At 47.0% G+C, this 15,026-nt stretch overlaps 1 protein-coding gene across 1 annotated transcript in view; it reads left to right on the top strand.

The window, feature by feature from the left end:
* Positions 1 to 14,560, top strand: part of LOC115267180 (ubiquitin carboxyl-terminal hydrolase puf) — a 66,541-nt gene extending 51,981 nt beyond the window's left edge. Inside the window, exons 13-18 of the mRNA XM_029874029.2 lie at positions 494 to 684; positions 751 to 1,633; positions 1,692 to 1,906; positions 1,974 to 2,097; positions 11,823 to 12,030; positions 12,103 to 14,560. Of these exons, the coding sequence (XP_029729889.2) occupies positions 494 to 684; positions 751 to 1,633; positions 1,692 to 1,906; positions 1,974 to 2,097; positions 11,823 to 12,030; positions 12,103 to 12,980 (2,499 nt within the window). The 3' untranslated portion in view covers positions 12,981 to 14,560. The remainder of the gene's footprint in view (positions 1 to 493; positions 685 to 750; positions 1,634 to 1,691; positions 1,907 to 1,973; positions 2,098 to 11,822; positions 12,031 to 12,102) is intronic.
* Positions 14,561 to 15,026: the final 466 nt, after the last annotated feature.

Genomic DNA, 15,026 nt, shown 5'->3' on the forward strand with positions numbered 1-15,026 from the left:
AACAGATGTTTATGCTAGTACAAATTTTTCGCAGAATCTTGTGTAAATGTTCAAAACGATATACGTTGGCTCACTACCGCCATCTACTCAACTTATTGCGACATTACATCTAACTTGAATGCAAGAATAGTTCAAAGTTCCAGTTTCATTCAAGATCGAATACAATCTTGAATGTAAAATTGCGTAGTGCATGCAATCTTGAAAGCGATCACTGACTATCGATCACTGCGCCATCTCTAAATGATTGCCACATGAGTTTCAGCTGCTCGTTACATACAAAATGGCTGTTGAGCATTTTTACACACATTGCCAATATAAGCATAAACGTCTGTTATCTGTGGTACTAGCATATCTCAAGTTCTGAACTCCAGGATAGTTTAGTTGACATTGTAACGTGTATATTCACAAGGCACTAAGGTTACTGCTATTAATGTAAATCCGAAGTTCTAAATTTCAACGTAACTGACGCCCACTTTACGACCTTATTCCTTAGCTGGGTCCCCACTTACGAGCTCTATGGGAGCTATTCCATCCCCGGTTATCCGAACCATCAGTTCCGGCGCATCACAATAAACAGGCCCTACTTGCGTTCTGGTACCAAGCCACCCTTGACTGCCCGGAGAATGCCCTTCTCGTCGCCAACTGTCCAGATATTACCAGAAACATTGCATTTAACTATATACTGTAAGTATCGCGGAGAAGTTAAGCCCTTGTAACGCCTCTCCTAACCTCAATTCCACCCTTGTTCAGGGCCGATCACGACGACTCGGAGATAGTCACCTATAACCGTGCGATGTTGCCCGTGTACTACGGGCTGCTTCGGATGTGCTGCCAACAGAGCCGTCTACTTACCCGTCAGCTGGCCGCCCATCAGAACCTACAGTGGGCGTTCAAGAACATAACTCCCCATCCGACCCAGTACCCTCTGGCCGTAGATGAGCTGTTCCGGCTGATGACCCTCTTCGCACAACGGCATCCGGATGCCACGGAAGCGGAACAACGGGAGGTTACCATCTTCCGGAGAACCACCTTGACGGCATACTTGAGCGCTCTGGACGCCCGTGTGTCCTGGGGAACGCTGATAGCGGCCCTGCGGATCCTGGTCGACAACGATGACGATCGACTGTTCGTTGTCCTGAATGGAGGCATCACTCTGTGCTTCGACGCTCTTCACACGCTCCACTCCATGTATCATGAGGCTACCGCTTGTCACGTGTTCGGTGATCTGCAAGAACTACTTACCGAGGTCATCCTTCTAATCAGCACCCTACGGGCCAGCTGTCGAGAACAGAAGAAACGTCCACCGCCGGCACTGATGAAGGGTCTTCCGGACGCCGTCCGGAGGTTAGCCACCCTGCTGAACACTTTCAACCCACCGGAGATGCGCAATCTCGCTCTGGAGGTGCTCAAAGAACTGGTCAAATGCGCCCCGCCGGAGATCATAAGTACCGTCTTGGTGCCCCTGCTAACGCACTGCCACACTCAGAACGTTGCTCACACCATGGGACCCCTGGGATCTTACTTCCCGCGACGCGGTATGAAGGCGACCTGGCCACCGGTCTCGAAGAACACCCCACGACCGCCGCGGCCCATGGTCCAAATGAACATACCGCAGTCGCAGATTTGCGAGAAGGTTTGTAGTTCTGGGACGTTACCAAATACCCTCAATACCAACTGTCTCTTTTCCACAGGGTCTCGACAAGGATTTCGACCTCGCGCTGGAACTTTTTTACCGTCCGTATCACGAGTTTCTTGACATCATGTTCCGGGTGGCGGTCACGTCCAACCAGTTCAACGAACCTCTGGTTCACCTGTCGCTACTCACCGGGATTGAAGCCGTCGTGTTGCATTTCAATATCTTTGCCAAGTTTTGGGTTGGCATCTACAATAACAAAACCACCAATAGGTACGGAGTGATAACTGGTGATAGCGATCGTGAAGTTACTGAAATTTCGACGCTTTTTCAATTGTAGGTATGCGGAGCTGTTGATCAAAAATCCACTGCTGGTGGACTACATCGATGAGATTCTGAGAGACGAGAGACTGTCGCTGAACGATCCGGTTATTGCGAACTTTATCGAAATTTACTATCCGAAGGTAAGTGTCTCAGACATCAGATGCTTTGAAAACATATCATGAGAAATTTGGGAAGTTTCTCATCAGAAAATTGAAAGTTCATCAGAAGCTTGGAAGCTTCTCACCAGAAGCTGGGAAGCTTTTCATCAAAAGCTTGGAAGCTTCTCATCCGAAGTTTTGAAACTTCTTATCAGAAGCTTGAGAAGTTTCTAATCAAAAGTTTGGAAAGCTTCTCATCAGAAGCTTGCGAAGCTTGTCATCAGAAGCTTGGAAGCTTCTCATCAGAAGCTTGGAAGCTTCTCATCAGAAGCTTGGAAGCATCTCATCAGAAGCTTGGAAGCTTCTCATCAGAAGCTTGGAAGCTTCTCATCAGAAGCTTGGAAGCTTCTCATCAGAAGCTTGGAAGCTTCTCATCAGAAGCTTGGAAGCTTCTCATCAGAAGCTTGGAAGCTTCTCATCAGAAGCTTGGAAGCTTCTCATCAGAAGCTTGGAAGCTTCTCATCAGAAGCTTGGAAGCTTCTCATCAGAAGCTTGGAAGCTTCTCATCAGAAGCTTGGAAGCTTCTCATCAGAAGCTTGGAAGCTTCTCATCAGAAGCTTGGAAGCTTCTCATCAGAAGCTTGGAAGCTTCTCATCAGAAGCTTGGAAGCTTCTCATCAGAAGCTTGGAAGCTTCTCATCAGAAGCTTGGAAGCTTCTCATCAGAAGCTTGGAAGCTTCTCATCAGAAGCTTGGAAGCTTCTCATCAGAAGCTTGGAAGCTTCTCATCAGAAGCTTGGAAGCTTCTCATCAGAAGCTTGGAAGCTTCTCATCAGAAGCTTGGAAGCTTCTCATCAGAAGCTTGCGAAGCTTCTCATCAGAAGCTTGCGAAGCTTCTCATCAGAAGCTTGCGAAGCTTCTCATCAGAAGCTTGCGAAGCTTCTCATCAGAAGCTTGCGAAGCTTCTCATCAGAAGCTTGCGAAGCTTCTCATCAGAAGCTTGCGAAGCTTCTCATCAGAAGCTTGCGAAGCTTCTCATCAGAAGCTTGCGAAGCTTCTCATCAGAAGCTTGCGAAGCTTCTCATCAGAAGCTTGCGAAGCTTCTCATCAGAAGCTTGCGAAGCTTCTCATCAGAAGCTTGCGAAGCTTCTCATCAAAAGCTTGCGAAGCTTCTCATCAGAAGCTTGCGAAGCTTCTCATCAGAAGCATGGAAGCTTCTCATCAGAAGCTTGGAAGCTTCTCATCAGAAGCTTGGAAGCTTCTCATCAGAAGCTTGGAAGCTTCTCATCAGAAGCTTGGAAGCTTCTCATCAGAAGCTTGGAAGCTTCTCATCAGAAGCTTGGAAGCTTCTCATCAGAAGCTTGGAAGCTTCTCATCAGAAGCTTGGAAGCTTCTCATCAGAAGCTTGGAAGCTTCTCATCAGAAGCTTGGAAACTTCTCATCAGAAGCTTGGAAGCTTCTCATCAGAAGCTTGGAAGCTTCTCATCAGAAGCTTGGAAGCTTCTCATCAGAAGCTTGCGAAACTTCTCATCAGAAGCTTGCGAAGCTTCTCATCAGAAGCTTGCGAAGCTTCTCATCAGAAGCTTGCGAAGCTTCTCATCAGAAGCTTGCGAAGCTTCTCATCAGAAGCTTGCGAAGCTTCTCATCAGAAGCTTGCGAAGCTTCTCATCAGAAGCTTGCGAAGCTTCTCATCAGAAGCTTGCGAAGCTTCTCATCAGAAGCTTGCGAAGCTTCTCATCAGAAGCTTGCGAAGCTTCTCATCAGAAGCTTGCGAAGCTTCTCATTAGAAGCTTGCGAAGCTTCTCATCAGAAGCTTGCGAAACTTCTCATCAGAAGCTTGCGAAGCTTCTCATCAGAAGCTTGCGAAGCTTCTCATCAGAAGCTTGCGAAGCTTCTCATCAGAAGCTTGCGAAGCTTCTCATCAGAAGCTTGCGAAGCTTCTCATCAGAAGCTTGCGAAGCTTCTCATCATAAGCTTGAAAGCTTCTCATCAGAAGCACGAACGCTTCTCATCAAAAGCTTGAAAGCTACTCATCAGAAGCTTCAAAGCTTCTCATCAGAAGCTTGGAAGCTTCTCATCAGAAGCTTGCGAAGCTTCTCATCAGAAGCTTGCGAAGCTTCTCATCAGAAGCTTGCGAAGCTTCTCATCAGAAGCTTGCGAAGCTTCTCATCAGAAGCTTGCGAAGCTTCTCATCAGAAGCTTGCGAAGCTTCTCATCAGAAGCTTGCGAAGCTTCTCATCAGAAGCTTGCGAAGCTTCTCATCAGAAGCTTGCGAAGCTTCTCATCAGAAGCTTGCGAAACTTCTCATCAGAAGCTTGCGAAGCTTCTCATCAGAAGCTTGCGAAGCTTCTCATCAGAAGCTTGCGAAGCTTCTCATCAGAAGCTTGCGAAGCTTCTCATCAGAAGCTTGCGAAGCTTCTCATCAGAAGCTTGCGAAGCTTCTCATCAGAAGCTTGCGAAGCTTCTCATCAGAAGCTTGCGAAGCTTCTCATCAGAAGCTTGGAAGCTTCTCATCAGAAGCTTGCGAAGCTTCTCATCAGAAGCCTGCGAAGCTTCTCATCAGAAACTTGAAACCTTCTTGTTTATTCAAAAATGAAATGTAATTTTTTACAGTGGAGCGCAGGCTTACCCCCCGTGGGTTTTTTTGACAGATAGACTTGCTTGATTTTTCTTGAAATGTTTTTTTCCGGTTAGGACCGATCAGGCAGGAAGTGAGGAGAAAGTTTTTAGTTAAATAAAGAGCGTTAACGAGGACGGTTGTAAAAACTTTAAATACAGTCCACTGATTTTTAATTACGACCACTGAATTCCCGAAGGAACATTTGGTCCAATCGGTCCGGATAGTGGATGTCGCGCGGAATAAGTGGATTTTTTCGGAAAAAGCGTAGCTGTTCACGCGTCGGGAAGTGAAACGGAGTTTGGCTGCAGAGACGCCGAAAAGTGAACTATCGGCCATTGGGGCGGATATTTTTTCGGTGTGCGGTTTCGGCTTCGGTGGTGATCCGGCAAGTGCCCAGCAGAAGTACTTTAACAGTGACACGTGGAGGCCTGCCGATAGGTTCCGTGTGAAAAACCGACGGTTATTGTGTTGGTCGAAATAACACGTATCACCCGTGAAAAAAAGTGTTTGTGGAAGAGCCAAAGCATTTTTGTGGTGCTGCGTGAAGAAAGAAAGGCGGAAGCCATTCTGAAATTCCGTTTTGGCTGCACCCAGTGAAAAGTGTTTGTGGAAAGAAAAGCCTCGGCATTTTGAGGTGCTCCGTGAAGAAATAAAATCGGGTGCCCATTGAAAAAGTGTCGGCGGAAGAGCCTAAAGCATTTCTTGGTGTGCAACGCGGAAGAAAGACTGTTTTAAAGTGCAGGACGGAAGCCATTTTGAATTTCGTAATCACCTGCATACGGCAATAGATGTTGCCAGAAGTGCCGAAAGAATAAAAGATGACCTTCACTAAGGTCAAGTGAATCGGTTTTCGGTTAGTGATGGGAATTGAGGCTTAAAAGAACAAGAAGACGAAGAGAAGTGATAGTGGCATGCTGTTGCGATCGGGAAACCCGAAAAAGAGGATTTTGTTTTCGTCGCCCTCTACGGCGCCGCTTACTGCAACGCTTCGCTCTCCCCAGGATAGAGTAGTGAAGGGTGTGGAACGTGTGGAAGCTGATGTTGTTGGTGCTACGCCGACGCAAACCACTAGTGTGCGGATTCAAAAGGAACAACAACAAGCACGGCAAAAGCAAATCGAGATGGCGGAGTCGGTTGCCGCACTGGAACAGTGCCTAATCGCTACAAGAGGTAAGGTGGAACGCATCCGGCGTTCGATCGAAGCTGCGAATCAGGATCACGGTAAGTTCTCTTATCATTGCCTTAAACTATATGTTGAAACGACGATTGCTGCTTACAACGAATACAACTCGCTGCAAAATCGGATTTATCTCGCTGACCCTACACGGCGAGTGGAGTTTGAAAAGCAGTACATCGATTTCGAGGAGATGTACGAGTTCGTGCGAATTTCCCTTGCGGAGATGATCCAGGCGCACGAAGAAGCCCAAAGGCAGGATGTCGAAAGGCAAATGAAGCTGGTCGAAGTCCAACCTCTTCACCAGCACGGTGGAGAACTGAGACCTGCGCAGATTGTGCCGTCCCTCTTGTTGCAACAGACGCCGTTGCCGACGTTCGACGGCCGCTATGACAACTGGCACAAATTCCGAGACAGATTCAGGGATATCGTGGATAGATGCACTGCTGATTCGCCTGCGACTAAACTGCATTATCTCGATAAGGCACTAGTGGGCAAGGCCCAGGGAGCCATAGACCAACAAACACTGAATGATAACAATTACGAGGGGGCCTGGAGGATTTTAACCAAGAAGTTCGAGAACCTCCGCATGGTGGTCCAAGGCCACGTTACACAGCTACTGGCGTTGAAACCGATGGCTCGGGAAAGCCATGCGGAACTGAAGGCTCTACTAGATGGCGTGGAAAAACGACTGGAGTCTCTGGAATTCCACAACCTAAAGATGCAGGACAAATTATCTGAGGCAATACTCGTGAATCTGGTAATTTCCCGTCTCGATTCGGAGACGCGCAGGGCTTGGGAAGCCACTGTGGAGCATGGACAACTACCCGAATATGAAGAGACCATGGATTTTCTGCGAGAACGCTGCTACATGTTGGAGCGATGCGAGTTGTCTGCGAATACGAACAAGCCCAGAAACGTGACGAACCAACGATCTGGTACTCCAACTACAGTTAGCAAGGTGCATACGGCTACTAACAATCAAGCGAACTGCTGTCCCATCTGTAACAACGAACATTCGATTGAAGCTTGCGAGAACTTCAAGAAGATGACTGCGAACAGCCGGTATGCCAAGGCAAAGCAGCTTGGCCTGTGCTTTTTGTGCCTAAAGCGAGGACACCGTACGGCGAATTGCAAGGCAGATAGTAGCAAATGGTGTGAGTGCAAGAATAAACACCATGCTTTGATGCACCCGAAGGACAAGGCCGAAAACAAGGATGAAGCGGCGAGCAAAGCTGAAGCAGTTCCTGTTCCTAACGTCCCTGGAACCCTTGGCGAACCTCGTGTTGTGGCGAAATGTGAAGTTCCCGCTACCACTACACCGAAGCAGGTCTTGCTGGCAACCGCTATTGTGGACGTGGTCGATGCCGGTGGCGCGTTCCATAAATGCCGTGCGCTACTGGACTCCGGCGCAATGGCAAATTTTGTTTCGGAGAGAATGAGTGACGTGTTGAGCCTGCCCAAGGATTATGTAAACATTCCGATTCTTGGTGTGAATGGTTCAAAAACAACTGTGAGATTCAAGATCAACGCTACAGTGAAATCAAGAGTGAATGATCACGAGTTTACTTTGGATTATCTGGTAGTGCCACGGGTAACTGGGGCGCTACCCTCGCTGAAACTCGAAGCCAAGGGTTGGCCGATACCCAACGACTTGCTGTTGGCTGATCCGAGATTCTTCGATCCTGGTCGAATCGATATGCTGATAGGAGCGGAAGTATTCTTTGAACTGATGCAGGCGGGCAAGATCCGAATGTCGGCTGAATTACCATGGCTGCAGGAGAGTCTTCTTGGCTGGTTGGTTGCCGGTCCCGTAAGCGATGTCCGTAACGTTGCAAGCGTTCAGAGTTACCATGTGATTCCCACCAGCAACAGTGATTATCAGTTGAACGAGTTGATGAAGCGATTCTGGATGATAGACGAACAGGTGCTTGAACCATCGGAAATAGATGAATGCGAACGGCATTATGTGACTACGCATGAACGAGGTGACGATGGAAGATATGTCGTTCAACTACCGTTTCGTGAGGGTGCCGGCGAGCTCGGAGATTCTCGAGCACAAGCGGAGAAGCGATTTAAGGCACTCGAAAATCGACTGGAGAAGTATCCCGACGTCAAACAAAGGTATGGAGATTTCATACGGGAGTACATTCAGCAGGGACACGCAAAGGTTTTGAACGACTCCGAGAAGGACACCGCTGGGACCTACTATTTACCTCACCACTGCGTGTTGAAGCCTGGCAGCTCAACGACCAAATTACGCGTTGTATTCGACGCGTCTGCGAAAACGACGACCAACTTGTCCCTAAATGATGTGTTGATGGAGGTACCAGCAGTGCAGAGTCCATTATTCGACATTCTGTTGCGGTGGCGTTTGTACAAATACGTTTTCTCCACGGATGTGCAACGCATGTACGAGCAAGTGAAGGTGAACGCTGGGCACACCAAATACCAGAGGTGTGTTTGGCGAGATGAGCGATTTCAGCCATTGATGGATCTGGAATTGCAAAGGGTGACGTACGGCATAGGACCTTCTGGTTTCCTGGCGACGAGATCGTTGATCCAACTTGCTCAAGACGAACGAGACAGTTTTCCGGAAGCAAGCGAGGTCGTGCTGAAATGCTTTTATGTTGACGACGCGCTGGTGGGAGCGAACACCAGGCAGAAGGCGAGAAGGCTACGTGAGGATCTTCAAGGTTTGCTGGAAAGAGGAGGATTCAAGTTACACAAATGGTGTGCGAATGACCCGTTGCTGTTGGAAGGGATACCAGCCGAGGAGCGAGAGAAACAGCTCTGTTTCGAAGATATTGATGTGAATGGAGTGATAAAGACGCTCGGGCTCTTGTGGGATCCGGAAAGAGACGAATTTCTGTTTCGTGTTCCGGAAATGGCGGTTACTTCAGGAGTACCAACGAAACGTGAGGTGTTAGGTGAGATTGCGAAATTATTCGATCCTTTGGGTATTTTGAGCCCGATCGTGGTGCTTGCCAAATTAGTGATGCAGCAGTTATGGAGGAAGAAGCTTGACTGGGACGATGCGATTCCCAGCGAAGAACTCGAGGTCTGGAGCAAACTGAGAAGAGAGCTGTGTGAAATCAACAACATGAAGATTCCGAGATGCGTTGCAGTTGATGATCCAGTTGCATTTGAGTTGCATGGCTTCTCAGATGCGTCTCAACGGGCCTACGGTTGCTGTATATACTTGCAGAGCGTGAATGCTGCTGGAGATGTTGGTGTGAAATTGATCTGCGGCAAATCGAGAGTTGCACCGTTGAAGGAGTTGAATCGAGTGGAGAAAGAAGAAGCCTCGCCGTCAGAGATGACGATTCCGAGGCTGGAATTGTGTGCGGCGGTTTTGCTAGCGGAACAAATGAAAACAGTGCGCGAAGCTTTAGAACTGAACGTTCGACGGGTAGTTCTGAGGTCGGATTCTGAGATCGTCTTGTGTTGGTTGAAGAAGTTGAACTCAAATTTGCCGATATTTGTGCGTAATCGAGTTGCGAAGATTTTGGAACTGACCCAAGATATGGAGTGGCTACACGTTGGCACGAAAGACAATCCAGCGGACCTAGTGTCCAGGGGTGTTCAACCAATGGAACTAATGAAAAGTGAATTGTGGTGGGATGGTCCAAGACTATTGACAATCGTGGAAGAAGTCGAGACACGAAATCTCGAGGACACATACAGTGACAATGATGTGCGTAGTAATGGAGAAACTGTTGCTCTCGTGGCACAAGATTGCCGACTATATGATGTGATCCAGAACTGTAGTGACTATCGTAAGATGCAAAGAGTATTCGGCTATGTGACACGATTCATCCACAACTGCAGCGTCAAGCGACTGGGAGTTGATCGTCGAAGTGGTGGATTGATTAGCCATGACTATCGTGATTCGACTTTGGCAATGGTGAAGATTATTCAAAATGTTGTCTACGGAGAGGAGATTGAAAATATCAAACGAGACAGACCGGTGAAAGGTAAGCTTCGAAATTTGAATCCTATTTACGACGAACGCGAGGGGTTGCTCAGAGTTGGAGGTCGAATTCGACATTCCGACTTGTCGCGGGACCAGAGGCATCCCATGATCCTACCCGAGAAAAACCTTTTTACTGATCTGATCATCGATACGATTCACCGTGAACAATTGCACCTCGGATTCAATGGATTGTTGGCGAAGGTTCGGCAGCAGTACTGGCCGGTGAATGCGAGGAGAACGCTTAATCGTGTGCTGCGAAGATGCGTGAAATGCTTTCGCGCGAAGCCAAAGGACGTAATACAGTTTATGGGAGACTTACCGAGCGTGCGCGTTACCGCCGCTGAACCTTTTTCTCGAACGGGCGTCGATTACGCCGGTCCATTTCTACTGAAGGAGGGCAGATCGAGGGCTCCACGGAAGGCGTACATTTGCGTTTTTGTATGTATGTGTACTAAAGCGATGCATCTGGAGCTCGTGGGCTCCTTGTCAACAGACGGATTTCTCGGAGCGTTGCATCGTTTCGTGAGTCGAAGAGGAAATGTTGCCGAAATGCGTTCAGACAACGGCACGAACTTCGTTGGGGCTGAACGACAGTTGACGGAATTGCGGAACCTATTGGCCTCACAAACTTTGGAGAACAAGATCTCTGAATTCTGCCAGCCTCGTGGTATTACCTGGAAGTTTATTCCGCCACGAGCTCCGCATCAAGGAGGGCTCTGGGAGGCCGGAGTCAAATCCGTGAAGAATCATTTGAACAAGGTGCTGAACGAATCACATTTGACGTACGAGGAGATGTGTACTTTGCTGTATCAAATAGAAGCGATTCTGAATTCACGTCCAATGGTCCCGCAAAGTGACGATCCCACGGATTACCAAGCGTTAAGTCCGGCCCATTTCCTGGTTGGGCGCGAGTTAACATCGATTGCTGAGCCTTACTACGGGGATCTGAAGGAGTCATCGTTGTCCCGGTATCAGTTAATCCAACGAAGGAAGCAATCATTTTGGCATCGATGGTCAGCTGAGTACGTGACGGGATTGCAGAAGCGTGGGAAGTGGTTCAAAACCCCTACTCTCCTGCGTGAAGGCTTGCTTGTGGTGTTGAAGGAGGATGGGTTGCCCCCGCAAACGTGGAAGCTTGGACGAATTATAGCTACGCACCCTGGCAAAGACGGAATCGTTCGCGTGGTGACCGTGCGAACCAACAGCGGAACGTACAAGCGGGCAACCACGAAAATAGCTGTGCTGCCGATTGACTGCGAGGAGCGTTCCAATGAGAAGGAGATGAGCCATCTGGCTCCGGGCGGAGAATGTTTATTCAAAAATGAAATGTAATTTTTTACAGTGGAGCGCAGGCTTACCCCCCGTGGGTTTTTTTGACAGATAGACTTGCTTGATTTTTCTTGAAATGTTTTTTTCCGGTTAGGACCGATCAGGCAGGAAGTGAGGAGAAAGTTTTTAGTTAAATAAAGAGCGTTAACGAGGACGGTTGTAAAAACTTGAAATACAGTCCACTGATTTTTAATTACGACCACTGAATTCCCGAAGGAACACTTCTCAACAGAAGCTTGGAAGCTTCTCATCAGAAGCTTGGAAGCTTCTCATCAGAAGCTTGGAAGCTTCTCATCAGAAGCTTGGAAGCTTCTCATCAGAAGCTTGGAAGCTTCTCATCAGAAGCTTGGAAGCTTCTCATCAGAGGCTTGGAAGCTTATTCTCATCAGAAGCTTGGAAGCTTCTCATCAGTAGCTTGGAAGCTTCTCATCAGTAGCTTGGAAGCTTCTTATCAAAAGCTTGGAAGCTTCTAATCAGAAGTTTGGAAGCTTCTCATCAGAAGCTTGAGGAACTTCCCAGCAGAAACTTGAAAGCTTATCAACAGAACCTGTTACAAAGAAGCTTCTCATCAGAAGCATGGGAAGCTCTTCATCAGATGTATGGAAAGCCTCTTATCAATAGCTTGGAAGGCTTCTCACCTAACACCCTGCATATTCTCTTCCGACTACAGGTAAAATCCCGTCTGGTGGTACCGCGCTTGCTGGAATCCATCTGCCAGCTGTTGCCGGAAAAGGGCAACCTCGAGGACATCTGCGGAGATCTGCAGGCGATACGTATCATTGGCCAGCGCACGGGTATTCCCGGTTCGGTGAAGACCCTGTTGCAGAACTCGCTGCACGCGGTTCTGCTCAAGTTCAAGGACGAGATGTACAGCGACGGTAAGTTGGTTGGATGGATACGTCTCCTTCCAGTTTGAGTTCTAACGATGAGTTTTCTTTCGATTTCTACAGAAGAAACTCCACCGAAGCGGCGGAAGATTACCAGCAGCAATTGCAGCGGCGCAGGAATGCCACAGAGGCCGCCCGTTCTGCGGCTACCGGTTTCCGAACCGGAACTGGAGCAGGGCAAGACTTCGCCGACAGTGGTAAACCATTCCAAAGGGGAGGAACAGGAGACTGAACGGAAAACGTCACAGGAATCGGGCAGCGAAGCGGTGAAGTCAAGTGAGGACAAGCAACAGCGAGAGGTGTCAATTGGGGATGAGCAGAAGCTTCAGCAGGAGAAGAAAGACGAGAGTGGAGTGGAGCGGATGGATCAGGATGTGTGTAGTGAGCCCAAAAGTGAACGGGAGGATGAGCAGATCAAGCCAGAAGAGCCTGGAAGTAGTAGAAATGGTAGTGACAGCAATAGTAACAAGGAGACAGAAGACAAGTCGAAACCCTGTCTGCCGGAAGGAGAGCAATCGAAGGATCAGAAGCAGGGTCTCAGTGAGCAGGAACTGTACCAGCGAAATTTAATCAAGGACATCGAAAGTCACATCGAACTAATATTTGAGTGTTTGGACGATGACGATGAGGACGACGAGGAAGATGATATTGTACGGAAAGGGTCGCCGATGGCATCGTCTTCGAGAACGAAGACACCTTCCATGGAGACTGCGGAGGATGAAGGTGAAGGCGAGCCGGAACCGGTTCGGAGAAGCAGCTTCAGTAGTGCAACGGGGCCAAGTTCGGCCCTGTCCGGTTGTCCCAGTCCCAGTAAGATCAAGCGGAGAAATCCGTCCGGTGAGGCACCTTTGGGAAAGGTGAGAGAGATGGAACTGTCCGAAGGAGCAGCAGAAGCTTCGGCGACGAAATCAACAGAAGACGAGACGAACGTTGAAGCGTGAGTGACAGACTAAAGAGGAATCGAAGGTAAGTGAAGTGAAGAGTGCAAGGCGTATGGAATAATACAGTCTAGTAATAGTTAAGCGAGTTTCGGCGAACCAAAATTGTGATGTTTTAAAAGTTAAGGTTTGATTTATCTTTGGTACCAAAAATATAGAAAGAGAGAGAGGGAGAGAGTGTGAGAGCGAACGAACGAAGGAGCGGAGCGGTTAAGCAGGGTCGAAGGAGATTTCTTTTCTTTCGCGTCTAAATTTTAATTGCAAAAACCATATAATTACTAGTTTTCGGCATTCGAAAGTCATCATTGGTAGGATTGTGTTTCTCCATTCAGAATTAAGGTTAAAAGTGGCAGAAAGCGAGAGCAAGAAGTGAAGCGAGAAAAAGAGAGAGGAAGGCGAAAATGACACAGATTTACACATTTTTTCTACTGTCAGTAGTTTCCGTATTTAAGGGAAATGGTGCTCGTGTAATTTTAATCACGTTTCTTATCGCTACATACCCAACACAAACAAAAAAACACACACAAAAATGTATTTTTTACCAAGAAAGTTGAGCACGTTCTCACGTGAAGCGACTCAGCGAAGAAAGTGCTGCCGTTTTGTGTTTCTATCTTGTGCTTTCTTAGTTGCTACGATTTACGATAATGAAAGTTTAATTTAAAACACATTTTTTTATTATTATGAGCCTATATATCCTAGATCATTGAAAAGTGAACGCTATTAAATGGAAAAAAATCGTATTTATTAAACTAGCTAGTCTATGAAAAAAATGTCCTTAAGTTTTGTTATACCATCCTATTTGCTTGGTGAGGCAGGAGCGAGAAAGAGAAAGAAACCCTTAGAAGTGTAAGGTTATGTTGAGAATAGAAAACGAGAAAAGTTGCGATTAGGTCCCTCTACTGAATTGGATATCCGTTTCCAGGTGATTTCTAGGAGGCGTGAATGCACTTGAAAGACTTACTGTGTGCTACTTTTTTCTATAAAATTGCATTTTAGCCACCCTCATGAAGGTACGTTTGTAAACGGAAACGTCGAAATGGCTAGTTTGTGGTTTAAAAGATCAATAATTACTTCTTCGACGTTTCGGCTGCCATGATAGCATCTTTATCAGGGGTCAAAACTCTTTATTTTGAGATTTTTCAACACTTCTACAAAACTAGCTCCTGATCGATCTGATAAATATTGCGTAGAAAGTTGGCACTCAGAAAAAGAAAAAAAAGGTCAGTCTTGATAGGTAAGCATTCACGTACCAATTAAATCTGAAGTTATGCAGGAATTAAAAAAAACAAAACAGAAGACTCATTCGTCCTCTCGATTTCCAAGTTTTTAAAACGAGGTCTCTTAGAGAACGAAAATCATGCTGACGCAATTCCACCAGTAATCGAAAATATTCATCCCAGAAGTGAACATAAAACTCTAATAAACACTCTATAGCGAAACACGCAACACTGTTTCACACACCCACACAGACACACACAAGCACACATCTAGACATTTATTAATAAAACCTATTATGAAAACTCTTTCATGGAAAAAACGAAGAAAACTGAATACAAGAAAAGTTAATGTTTTAATTTTCGCAACGCAAAGGGTTTTATGTCGGGGCCTGGTTTGAAGAAATCCCTACCGGTTGCACACTTTGGTGACATTTGTGAAACTGAGAAACACGATACCGACGCCAGTTCAAGTACCACAGAGGGTTGTGAGGCGTCACATTAGAAACCTGTGGTTGAAAGCTTCTCATCAGGAGCTTGAAAGCTTCTCATCAGAAGCTTAAAAGCTTCTCATCAGAAGCTTAAAAGCTTCTCATCAGAAGCTTGAAAGCTTCTCATCAGAAGCTTAAAGGCTTCTCATCAGAAGCTTGAAAGATTCTCATCAGAAGCTTGAAAGCTTCTCATCAGAAGCTTCAAAGCTTCTCATCAGAAGCTTCAAAGCTTCTCATCAGAAGCTTCAAAGCTGCTCATCAGAAGCTTCAAAGCTTCTCATCAGAAGCTTGCAAGCTTCTCATCAGAAGCTTGAAAGCTTCTCATCATAAGCATGAAAGCTTCT

Source organism: Aedes albopictus, chromosome 1 (assembly GCF_035046485.1).
Source record: "Aedes albopictus strain Foshan chromosome 1, AalbF5, whole genome shotgun sequence".
Taxonomy (NCBI): domain Eukaryota; kingdom Metazoa; phylum Arthropoda; class Insecta; order Diptera; family Culicidae; genus Aedes; species Aedes albopictus.